At 39.3% G+C, this 12,744-nt stretch overlaps 1 protein-coding gene across 3 annotated transcripts in view; it reads left to right on the top strand.

Annotated features, from left to right (window-relative positions):
• Nucleotides 1-12,744, top strand: part of ATRX (ATRX chromatin remodeler) — a 67,135-nt gene that overhangs the window by 45,020 nt on the left and 9,371 nt on the right. For all 3 annotated transcript variants that reach the window (XM_030272888.4, XM_030272887.4, XM_030272893.4), the window contains 11 exons: nt 2,580-2,717; nt 2,930-3,105; nt 4,014-4,131; nt 4,692-4,822; nt 5,118-5,206; nt 5,369-5,538; nt 6,420-6,573; nt 6,871-6,974; nt 8,515-8,623; nt 9,598-9,775; nt 11,096-11,290. In XM_030272888.4, the coding sequence (XP_030128748.4) occupies nt 2,580-2,717; nt 2,930-3,105; nt 4,014-4,131; nt 4,692-4,822; nt 5,118-5,206; nt 5,369-5,538; nt 6,420-6,573; nt 6,871-6,974; nt 8,515-8,623; nt 9,598-9,775; nt 11,096-11,290 (1,562 nt within the window). The remainder of the gene's footprint in view (nt 1-2,579; nt 2,718-2,929; nt 3,106-4,013; nt 4,132-4,691; nt 4,823-5,117; nt 5,207-5,368; nt 5,539-6,419; nt 6,574-6,870; nt 6,975-8,514; nt 8,624-9,597; nt 9,776-11,095; nt 11,291-12,744) is intronic.

Below are 12,744 nucleotides of genomic sequence, written 5' to 3'. Positions count from 1 at the left end.
AAACCTTGGCCTCTGGGAGCACTTCCCATTCAAAAAGCTGCAGATTTGGGATTTGAGTGCTAATTTAATGAGATGTGTCTGGTGAATACTGCTGGGGTGAGATACCACATAGGAGAAGCTTGTGTTGCACTGTGAGGGGGAGCAGAGGGAGAAAGTTTAGCCAAAGTTTATGGGTGGAGGAGTAATTTCATTAATTAACCAGCTCAGCTATGTGGAAGAATGGCAGGATTTTATACACATGCAGGTTTCCAGGCTGCTTTATGCCACTGCTGAAGGGCTGTTGGTTTTTTATCACTACTGTGCTCTGCTTGAAGAACTTCAATCACTTTTTTTTTAACTTGTTGCTACCAACAAAAATTCTGGTGCTGATTAACTTGGAGACTTCTCTTTAATTGGCACTCGTATGAAGTTCTTGTAGACTTCAGAGGAACAGAACTGTGTATATATATCTATATCTATCTATCTTTTATGTATTTCAATATATTAACATGTGCAAGTACAGTAAGAAGGGTGAGAAGATGAAGACTTTGAGGAAGGATTGCATGAGTAGGACTTTTTAGCCTAGAAAAAAGACAAACTGACAAATTTTCCACCGTTTAAGAGCTGGTTAATGAAAGGAATGTTGTCAGTTGGTTTTGACATGATTAGGAGAAAGGAAAGGGCAGAATTTATTCAGATTTGTAGCAAATTGCACAGTGTTTTAGCAAGAGAGGCTGTGGAGTGTCCCACTTTTGTCAGGTCTGCCCCTTTCTCACAACCCTAATCTCAGATGGAGAAGATGATCTAAATGATCCCCTGAGGTCCCTTTAAGCTTTACATTCCTTTATCATATTTTGAGGAATGTTCTGTAAATAATGATTTGTATTTGTGTTTTGAAAGAACAAGGGGAAAACCCCACAAATGGATGAAAATCCCTGCTGCTGAACTATAGCCAAGATGTTAGTTCAGGATATCAGTGCTGCATTTCTGACAAACAAACCATGAATAATTGTACTGAGATAGGGTTTTTTTCTTATTTTTACTGTCATTCACTTACTCTAAACAGCAGGTTTTGAAGTGGTTTTTTAACTTAATTTCTTTAACTTCATGTGAATGAATCACAGTAGTTAATGAAATGAAGACTAGAGAAAGGACCTGTCACTGCTAGAGATAGTTACTTAAAATTAAAAGAAGGCTTTGTGTGTAGCCACTCAGTGGTTTTCATTCTGTCAAAAGTGGGAAGGTACAAAAGTCATGAAATAATATGGAGAAATGTCTCTGTGGCAGGTGGGAAATTCAGAACTACGTTGGCTTGGACAAGCCTAAGTGCATTTGGAATTCATGTGTGGATTTTCAGAATTGTCTTCCAGACTTGTTTAAAACTTCGGGGTTTGTTTTGTTTGGGTTTTTTGCTTGGAAAGAAATATCTTCTTGATTCCTTTTTCTTCACATGTAAGATTCAAAACACTTTTAAATCACCTTAAAATGGCATGATTAATGTGACTGGCACTGGTGTGTGTGTGTAGTCAGAGGTGTAATCAATTCTCTGCTGTTGATCACTGCCCTAGAATTAATTTTATTCTTTAGAAGGCAGTTTGAATTTAGCTTGAGACAAAATATTCTCAGTAAATTATAAAAGATTAAACTGTCCTTGCTGACAAATCTTCCTTTGCTCCTCAAATATTGGCCTTTTTAGTGCTGAATTGCTGAACCCAACTGGTGGCTTTTATCCAAGGTGCAGCAAATTGTCATGAGTTGCTTTCAGAATTGAGAGTGCTGGAACTGAGGTCAGGTTTAGAGCTGGTAAAACATTTATTCTGAGTTACTACTTGGATCCTAGAATATCTTTTACTTAATTTTCAAGGAAAGAAATTCCAGAAATTGTGCTAAGTCTGAAAACAATTAAGAGTAAGTCTGTTCTGCCAAGTTGGGTATTATTTATCTTATTATTAGAGTTGCTTAGCATACTGTGGGAATGTGGTGTGCTTTTGACATTCCTTGTGCAGCTCACTTAAACCAGACTGATATTTTATCTCCTGGAAGAAAGCTGAGGACATTCCTGAGGTGACTTTCAGCTGCAAGGTGGCAATTCACTTGTCTGTAATTCAGATCAAATCTGGTTGTGTTTTATATTATCTAAGACTTCTGATTGCACTCTGTCCCCCTAGTGTTATTCTTGCCTTAATGGAAAATTTCAGGTTACCTGGTTTTGGGTGTTTTGGGACTGCCCAAGTGTCAGTAGATGGCAGCCTAAAGCTGGAGAGGAGGAAATTTTACTGAGTTTTGACAGGATGGATGGAGGTGCAGCCATGCACAGCCAGCAGCAGGAATAGACAATTTTAACAGGAATATGCTGCAAAACTGAGTTTAATCCTTGCCATGAAGACTTTACAAGCAGCAGCCTTGATTTTACCAGAGTGGCTTGTGCAAAGGCTGAATAAGAACCCAATCAGTGCTAAAAAAATCTCACCATAAAACACACAAAAAAATTTCAAAAAACCCCAAATAACAGTGGTAGAACAAATTTTGGTTGCTTTAGGCTGTCAGGGTCTTTGTGGCAATGAAAGATTGTGGAGGGATTTAATATTGTTTCTTTCCAGGTCCTGACTTCGTGGTGTGTGATGAAGGACACATATTGAAAAATGAAGCATCTGCTGTCTCCAAGGCAATGAATTCTATTAAATCTAGGAGAAGAATAATTCTGACAGGAACACCACTGCAGAATAATCTTATAGAATGTGAGTAGTTGTCTTTTATTTCCTTCAGTACACTTTTGCCTGTTAGCCATAGAAGATATATTTAGTTTGATTGGAAGAAAAGGACTTGAAACAGTACAGCTGCATGCTAAATTTCTCTGTATTTAGATGTGGCACATTTATTTTCTGTTTGCATTAATCCCAGTACTATGCTTTCTACTTGGAACCACTCAAGTGTGATCTGTTTCTCCTAGATCACTGCATGGTTAACTTCATTAAGGAGAATTTGCTTGGCTCAATTAAGGAGTTCCGGAACCGATTCATCAATCCCATCCAGAATGGGCAGTGTGCAGACTCCACTCCTGTGGATGTCAGAGTGATGAAGAAACGTGCTCACATCCTCTATGAGATGTTGGCTGGCTGTGTTCAGGTGAGAACAGTTTGTCCCTAACTCATCACTTCAATTCACTGCAGGGAAGGAGAGGAATTCTTTTGTCTCACTCTGATGAAATCACCCAAAGGCTGGTAAACTTCTGATTCAAGAGCTCCATAAATCTTTTAACTTAAATATTTTCACTGATTGTTAGAACCCTGCATTATTTGTGACTAGAAGAACTTCATAGTTTTTCTCCAAATGTTAGTATATTCTAAAATATGAGTATTTGAGGTGAGGATACAGCTACGTCTTGCTGGGAGACAAGAACATTTTTTGGTAGAGTAGGACATTAGTTGTTCTGAAATACTCCATTTTAATTCCATGTGCACATTTAAGAACTGCCTTAAAGTCTGCACAGAAAGTTGCTGGTCCATAGTTACATAGACTGTGTAACAAAATATATAGACTATGTATTTTTTTCTCATCTGTGAGAATCAGAACAATGGAAAACAAGAGAGAACAAAAATTATTCAGGTTCAAAAGGGTGAAGAACTTATTACTTTATAGACCTTAGATAAAAAAGGCTTTGGGTTTTCTCCCAGCCCTGTGCAGAACAGATTCTGTCCACAGAGAGCAGCTCTCTCTTGTGGTCATTGGGTGAGTGGGGAGACAGAGTAGTGTCAGAGCCAAAAAAGCCCAAAACAGAAGTAAAATCTGCTTTTAGTATTCTTTAAAAAAACCCCAAAAAGTAATTTCTGGAGCAGCTCCTGGAGTTGTAGTGAACTTTGCAAGGACTTGGAACTGGGCATGGGCTTAGCAGGGCATAGACTTTGGCCTAAGAAGCACCTGAGTGGGCCAGGTGGGTTCCTGCTGCAGGGCCTGGAGGAAATTGTATTTCCTGGGCTGCAGCTCTCAGGACTTGCCATGTTTCTGTGACTGAAGCAGTGTTTGTAAAATTGCAGAGGAAGGATTACACAGCATTAACCAAGTTCCTGCCCCCCAAATACGAGTACGTGCTCGAGGTGAGGATGACCCCAATCCAGTGCAAGCTGTACCAGTATTACCTGGATCATTTGACAGGTATGTGCCTGCAGCTCTGAGGACATTTAATAAGGGGCGTTTTGCCACAGTTGCTAGGTAAAAATTAAATTTTTGAGCATTATCCTATGCACTAAAGTGCTTGGACAACCAAAAAATAGGCTGGGGTTTTTTGATGTTTTTTTGTAGTAGAATACTGTAGTGTTACAGGTCATTAAAGGTATCTTAGATGAGTTAGATTCATTGAGACTTAAATGCAAATGTTATTTTGTGTTTTCCACCTTGGGCTGCTTTTACAAAATCTAAATAGACAAGTCTGTCTTTTTAAGAGGATTGGTGTGCATTCCTGTACTGGGGAGCAATGTGCTTTTATGTAAAAAATATAATCATGTTTCTCATTATCAAGAAAAAGGAGAAAATCTAATTTTGACAGCTTTAACTAGGAGAAAAAATGGCTGTGAGTGAGTAATTTGATGCCTTTTACAAGAGATGTTGCAGTATGATGTGCAGCTGGAAAGATCACTCAGATGTGCTTTGCTGCACTCTTCAAAGGGGAGCAGAGTGTGGCAAACTTCACTCTAAAACCTGAACTTTATTGTCAGGTGTAGGTGGTGGCAATGAAGGGGGAAGAGGCAAAGCTGGAGCTAAACTATTCCAGGATTTCCAGATGTTGAGCAGAATCTGGACTCACCCTTGGTGTTTGCAGCTGGACTATATTAGCAAAGAAAATAAGGTAAATTAGATATATCAAAATACTCTCACTTGAGAACTTTCCAAATAAGCTCTGCCAAACTCTAGGTAAAGTTTCGTCAAATTAATGGAAATCTTTGTTGCTGTGGGGTCATTTTGCTGCTGCTGGTTTTGTCATATTTTTCTTGCTGGGTATGTTGTCATTGTTAAAACATTCTGCAAGGCCAGGCCTTTGTAGAAGTTACCATTGTTTAAACGAAGAGTAAGCAGATGGCTAAGGGTTTAATAAAAGCTCCTAGGTGAACATAGTTAATAATTTCTTTTTTTTCTCTTTTGAGGGCTATTTTGATGAAGACAGCATGGATGACTTCATAGCTTCAGATTCCGATGAAACTTCCATGAGTTTAAGTTCTGATGATTATGCAAAGTAATTGACCTTTTCTTTAGTTTGTTGGTGTTGTTTCCCTTGTAGAACTGAAGTGATTTCTATAAAGTGAATGTTTATTTTGTATTTTATGTGTCTGTTAGAATATGTTTTCTTTCAGTGGGATTTAAAAAAAATAATGGGGTGTATGATGTTGCTTTTTAGGAAAAAAAAATCCAAGGGGAAGAAGGTGACAAAAGAGTGTAGCTCAAGTGGAAGTGGCAGCGATAACGATGTTGAAGTCATTAAAGTCTGGAATTCAAGATCACGTGGAGGTGGGGAAGGAAATGTAGAAGATCTTACAAACAACCCAGCATCAACAAAGTCAGAGGAAGGTGAGGATAACACAGAGTGATGAAAATGTGAGGCAGCTTCATTTTGCAAAAGGCAATTTGAGAGGGCTGTCAGGAATTCTGCTGTGTGGCAGAATGGCAAATTCCTTAATTCACAGTTACAGCTCCTGCTACTTCTAGTTATGTATTTATCCTGAAAAAACAAGGGGCATCAGCTTAGAACTCAGGGGTTTTGAGGCAGGGAAGCTGCACAGTGAATTTTTAAAATTCAGAAGTACAAAATTATATAACCTGGAAGATTAATGGAAATATTAGGAAATATATCTGTCATAAGCTGTTGCATCTGGAATTTGAATTGGATGCTGAGCAAGCAGATCCAGCGCAGCAGGAACACAAGAACTCTTTAAAGTTGTTATTCAGACTTCTTACAGCTGCACACTTAATTTTTGGGGTTTTTTTTTCCTGTAATAATCTAACTTTTGTCTTGTATCTGGTATCACAGAAATAATTTTCTGATTCTGTTATTTCATCTGCGTCTAATCTCTTTCCCTAAGTAATTTTAAATTTTTGGGAGAGTTCAGGTGAGAAATCTTTTTTTTGTCCCCATCCCAATGGCATCATCTTGTAAATGTGTAAAGGGTGGAGGGTGTCATATGTAAAAGATTTACACACAGAGATTAAATGTGTTAAAGGAATTACAGTATAGGCAGGCTGAGTTTCTGTCTCTGCATCCCTTAAATGTTTAACTCTTGTAATTGCTGACAGTGCAAAGGCTGTTTTTTCTTTGGCTCTTTAACTCTTTTCATACCAGTTAAATCTGATAATGAGGGAACAATTCTGTAGTTCAGACATTCAGAGCATTTAAATGAAGACTGTGTTCTCGTGTTTGATTTTTATTTCTTTTTTTTTTTTTTTTTTAATAGGCAAAGCTACATCCTCTTCCAATCCTGGTAGCCCAGCTCCAGACTGGTACAAAGATTTTGTCACTGATGCAGATGCTGAGGTGTTGGAACATTCTGGGAAAATGGTGCTGCTCTTCGAAATTCTTCGAATGGCAGAGGAGCTGGGAGACAAAGTGTAAGTTCTGGGCATGTCATTAAAGACTTCAGGAATATATTATATTATAGTCATATATATATAAAATATATTAGTTTGACAGTGCTCCCCATCCATCCACTCCTCATTCTGCTGTTTTCCGAAGCAGACAAGCATGGTACACTCATTTTTGTCAGAGATCTTCTCACACCTGCATGTGCTCCACTGAAGTCTTGCTATGTTTGTTGTATCAGAGGGAGGAGGGAACAAAAATGAAGTGGTGCAATAATTGAAACAACTCCAGAGATGAATTCTGTGTTTCCCTGTTTCTTTATTCAGTCTAGTGTTCAGCCAGTCCCTAATATCTCTGGATTTGATAGAAGATTTCCTGGAGCTGGCTAACAGGGAGAAATCTGAAAGAGATCAGCCTCCTATCTACAAAGGTGAGTGTCTCCTTCAACAACTGCAGTGCTCAGAACTCTTTCACAAGTCTCTATTCAGTACCCCTGGGATGGTTTGAAACCAGTGTTTCCATTAGGATACTGCATGCTCTGGACTGCCCCTGAGGCTGGCAGGGTTGTTGGGCCCCCCTGCAGGAGGACTCTGCTGTCCCATTATGGACTTTCTGATTTCATTCTGTATCATCCAAGCTTCTTGTAGCCTAAGCAGATTAAATGTTCACTTCTGAGAGAAATTCTGCACAAAAATGATGTTAAATTCTGGTGTGTGGCAAATCCTGATCCTTTCTTCTGGGAGAGAGAGTGAAGGGCAATGAGGCTGCTTTAAACCAGCATGTCAAACATGGAAAATGTGAATTTGGGCTTTATATGCACAGCAGCAGGTTGGCCTTTGGATTTCATAGGGAGCAGGTATTGAATTAATTATTATCTTAGTGATGCTCAAATGGCATGGAATGCCTCACCAAGATGTTCCCAGAGCTCCTGAAGGTGCTGTTCCTCCTTACCCAGAGTTTCATTCCCAGGACATGTGGATTGAAGAACTCCTTCAAGTCTGCCTTTCCTTCCCAATCTGTCACCAACTGTTCCATGTGTTTGTATTTTGGAGATAAGGGAAAAGTGGCTCAGTGATGATGATTGGAGGTCTCCAGTATGTGTCTCTCACAGATTTATTGTGCCTGCCTGTTGCTTCCTATTCTGAATTTTGTCATCTCAGACATTACAAGGTGTCTTTTTCAGGAGTTGTGCCTTTATTCTGAGATTTTAAAGAGGCTGGGGTTTTCCATGTGTGGTAGTTCTGGCCAGCAAAATTAGATCATGGCAAGGTTCACCCTTGCTGACAGAACTCACCAATCTGCCTCTCACAATGGATTGAGTTGAGCAGTGCTGCTCCCAAAACCATTGCTTTCTTTATGATTGATGGCTCAGGGATATTAATTTTGTGTACAAATACCTTGATGGCCAGAGAAAATGGAAGATTGCTGAGAGAAGAAAATCCTCCATCAGCTGTAGTTATTTTTTCCCCCCAATCTCACAAGAAGTTGCTGTAACTCACAGGGTCATTAAACCCAAAGATTTTGCTGGATCTCAATTCCAAAATGAGTTAGACCTTTGAAATCTCCTTTGCAGCATTGACTTTCAGTGCTGGTTGTGTGGGAGATTGGCTGACACTGGTGCTGTAATGTGAACCTATCTGGATCCATTGGAAAAGTGCAATTAGTGCTACAGCGCCTAAAGCTGAGATGTAACAACATCTTTGGGACTTCTAAAATTAACTTTGCCTCCAAGTTAAGGCATAGCTCTGCAAATTTATAAATACACCTAAAAAGTGTGAAAAATAAGAGGACTTCCCTCCACAAAAAAAAAAAAAAAAACCAAATCACAGGGGCATTTGCAAATAATTAAATTTAAATTTAACCTCAGAACTATTTTTTTATTATAAATTTCTGTCTTTAGGTTCCAATTTGTTACCAGTCTGATTATTTACACCATCAGCATTTTCACAACTTGGCTGTTGCATTTACAGGTGAAGGAAAATGGTTCAGAAATATTGACTATTATCGTTTGGATGGCTCAACCACAGCTCAGTCCAGAAAGAAATGGGCTGAGGAGTTTAATGATGAAACTAATGTGAGGTGAGATCTCTCCTGAGATATATATACTTTATTTTCTCCTTTTTCTTTCTTTTGTTCCCTAATTGTTATTACTATCATTAGCTTAATGACCTCAGGACCAGGCAGATGATGATCAGAACTCACACAAAGACCTGCGGGAATGTGTTCCTGACTTCAGATGAATCCCATTGTACTCAGCAGTGTTCCCTTGCTATTTTCATTGTCCTTGAGACTGTAACCAATTTAAATCACAGACAGTGATTTTATTGCAATTACTTAATGGACACAAGGACCTCGGAAGGGGGTGGCCAGGAGGCCGTAGTCCCTGGTCCATTCACGAGCAAATTAATTCTCTTAGCTGCCTCCAGAACTGGCTCCCAGCCCTCCACTGCTCTTCCAACATGGGACTTTCAAGTTTGATTTAGATAGAGAGTTACAAACTTGTATTTAAATGAAGTTAAGGAGCTTCACCTTCCTAGATTTGTTTAAAAAATAAAGTATGTCATCATGGTGTAGTCATATATAATGTGCAGGGGGAAAAAATTTAAATTAAGAAATGAATTAATCCAATGTTAATACTTTTAAGTAGTTTATTCTGTCAGGTCTCTGTCAAGAACTGGTTCCAAGGTGAACCTGAATGAGATTTTTCTGAATCTCAAAAAACCTGAAAGTTTACAGGCCAGGAAAGAGTTTCAATGGCATGGAATCTGACTGTTTAAAATTATGCTTTAATGTCATATAACTTAATTTCATTAGAGCTTGAAAATGCAAACCCCAAAGCTTTTTCTTCCCCACCAGTTTTTGTTAACAGCTAATTTGCAAAAGGCCTTGATGTGTATTTCTGGGAGTGTATCTTTTGCTAAAAGTGTTGTTCTTGTAAAATCTGTATCTGTTTTATGCTTAATACATTATTTTAATGAAGTTTTAGAGTTATTTCAGTGTATGAACAGTTATTTTCCAAAATACTCAAATTTTGCAACTCCTCTCTGTTCCAGAGGCCGCTTGTTTATAATATCCACTAAAGCAGGTTCCCTGGGAATAAACCTGGTGGCTGCTAACAGAGTCATCATCTTTGATGCCTCCTGGAACCCCTCCTATGACATCCAGAGCATCTTCAGGGTTTATCGCTTTGGGCAGAACAAGCCTGTGTTTGTCTACAGGTTTTTGGCTCAGGTATGTTTCTGGCTGCAGTTTCTGTGCTGTTTCATCCTGCAGTCAGATTTGGCAGCTGGGACTGTGGGGGCTGTGCCTGTTTGGGCTGCTGTTGGGGTCTGTAGTGACCAAAATTGATCCAGTCATATTCCAGCTCTGATCTGGAGCAGCTCATGAAGGAAAGAGTGGTAAAATAAATGACACATTATTTCCTGTAAAGTCCTCCTTGTCTGACACTTTGTGTGACCCAAATTCTGGAATTCCAGCAGTGATTCACATGTCCAGACCCAGACTCAGAACAGGAGTCTCAGCCTTTTTAATTTGCACACCTCTAAAAACTCTGAAGGGAGCAGTCCCCACAGAGGATGGTGCTGGTGTTGTGAGGGAATAGCCCTGCTCAGGGCAGCTCCTTCTGCACACCCTGATGGTCCAACTGCAATGAAACCACATGGACACACGTGAATTTTTATAAAAAGGCATCCAGTCCTGGCTTGAAAACTCATGTCACACCCTGCAGATGTTTAAGATGGATAATAACTCGTGTGGACACTGATCTGTGCTTTATGCAAGGCCATTGTTTCTGTTAGGAAGTGCCTCTTCAGCCTCTGGTTCCTCAGGTGTGACAGAGGAGCCTGGAGCCCTTTCCCAGGAGCACTTAACCCTCCATCCAGTCACTCTTTCCATCCCAGCTGCAGCAGATCCTTGTCTGGGACAAGTTACTGTCACAAATGGGGGTTTTCTTCAGGCTTCAGTTTATTTTTGTAGTTTTCTCTGTGCACTTTTGAACTGTTGATACCATTTTTAAATTATGCTGTTCAGAACAGGCTGTGCTGTTCTCGTCCTTCTCAGTCGTCTTTTTTTTCAAAAAATAAGTAATTTTCCTTTTTTCATCAAAGATCTAATTTTTTTGTACACAGCTGTGGTGAATTAGGTTTGACTGCCTCCCTTTCCCTCTCCCCTCCACCACAGTGATATGGTATCTGTTTTCCTTTTCACAGGCTGCTCAAAGCAGCAAAATAAGGTACATGCTGTGAAAATTGCCATTTTTTGGTCAAAATCCTACTTTGGGGAATTAAAGCAAAACCGGATCTCTTTAAAAACACCACTAAAAGACCAATTTTCTTCCTCTAGTCAACAGCAAGATGACATCTGCCCCATGCACAATTCCTGCTGTGCTACTTCCATCAGGCTTTTCCTTTTATTCCTCAGCCAACAAATGGCTTGAAATTGGTAGAAACACGGGGACAGCAACAAGGCAGAGAGAACTTCTGGGTGGTGATTTTGGCTTTTTTACACCTGTGGGTGATGATTTTGCTGAGCAGTGGCTGTGTGTGTGTTCAGGGAACCATGGAGGACAAGATCTACGACCGGCAGGTGACGAAGCAGTCGCTGTCCTTCAGGGTGGTGGACCAGCAGCAGGTGGAGCGGCACTTCACCATGAATGAGCTCACCGAGCTCTACACCTTCGAGCCAGACCTGCTGGATGACCCCAACTCTGAGAAGAAGAAGAAGAGGGACACCCCCATGCTGCCAAAAGTGAGTGGTGGCCATCAGCAGGAATTTTGTGCTGGAAAAATAACCTGTGTCTGTTTAAATGTGTTCAGGTTTTTAGTGTAGAGCAGTGCTGGCCACTTGGAGTGGAGGTGAAGAGCAGGAAACACAATAAAATCCGTAATTAATACAACAAACTGTAATGAGCTGGGTGAGGAGTTCCCCCTCTGTGTCACTGACACAATGAGAGAAAGATACTCATTAAAAAACCCAACTTTCAACTCAGAACAAAGACACTATTTTACACATTTTGAATGAATAGAAATTTTACTGCATGAAACTGAAAAATTCAAACTAGCATCTGAGTGGGTGTTGGTGAGACCCAGCACAACCTCAGTTTGTGAGAACACATCTGTGAGGTGGCACTGGAGGTAAGAGTCATCTTAATCCATGTTTTCCTTTGCCAGGACTTTTTGAGTTTAATTCCCAGTTTAACTTCCTTTAGTAGAGATAAGAGAAGAGTTGCACTTAGGTAAGAATAAACTTCAGGGGAAAGAATAACTGGTTCCATTATTTATTCTTTTTCTCTGAGTCAGTTTATATTTAAATTAGGCTGTGGGTTTATGTTTCATTTATAATCTATGTGTTTGTGGGCTGCTAAAGATTAATTAATCCTTTAGCTGCTGTGGAATTCTCTGCTTCTTGCCATTTGGAACACATCAGGGAGTGGCCAGTAGTTCATGAACTGGTTAAATTTCTGTGGTTTGCTCATTCTGCAGTGTCTGGGCATTATATTATATAATTAATAGAATTTTATCTTTTTTTACATTCTTAGTTATTTCATGCTTTGTGCATTTGTGCCTCCACAAACAGAGCCAATGTATCACCATTTGCTGATGCTGCTTCTTATTTTAAAAAATGTAAAAATAACTCAAAAACTCGTGAAGCAATTGAATCTGTTTACTTGAAACATTGATCAATTCAATGCAATAATTATATTTTGAAGGTTTCTGGTTTTCTATTACAAAATAAATCAGTTAATGAATGTGTTTATAAACTCAAAACTTATTCCATCACTCAGTTTTATGTATTAAGTTCCATATTAATACCATCATCAGTGGAAGGTTTGTGCAAGTCAAGTGGAATATGAACTTTTAACCATTTCCTGCCTGTAAATAGAGCAAATCTGAGGACTGGAATTATTTTTGTGTTGTCTCATGGTTTCAGCAGATGGTATTTTGTCCTTTTGAAAACGTGCATCTCAGTACATGCTGTGTGCAAATTTCTAATTCCTTTTTGTTTGATGGCTGAAAAGGCTGTAAATAATCAAGTAAATTCATCTGTGCAAGGTCCCTCAGCCATGAACTCAGTTAACTCTTCCTTATTTCAGTGTGATTTAGCAAAGCTGCATGATTCAGCTTGGTTATTAATCTCCTTAACAATTAATTTAACAACACACAGCATTTTTTTAGGTTGATTAAAAAATGTATTGATAGGAG

The sequence above is a fragment of the Taeniopygia guttata genome, chromosome 4A (assembly GCF_048771995.1).
Source record: "Taeniopygia guttata chromosome 4A, bTaeGut7.mat, whole genome shotgun sequence".
NCBI classification, from domain to species: Eukaryota; Metazoa; Chordata; class Aves; order Passeriformes; family Estrildidae; genus Taeniopygia; species Taeniopygia guttata.
Note: the sequence above shows the minus strand (reverse complement) of the source record. Positions and strands in the feature narration are given on the sequence as shown.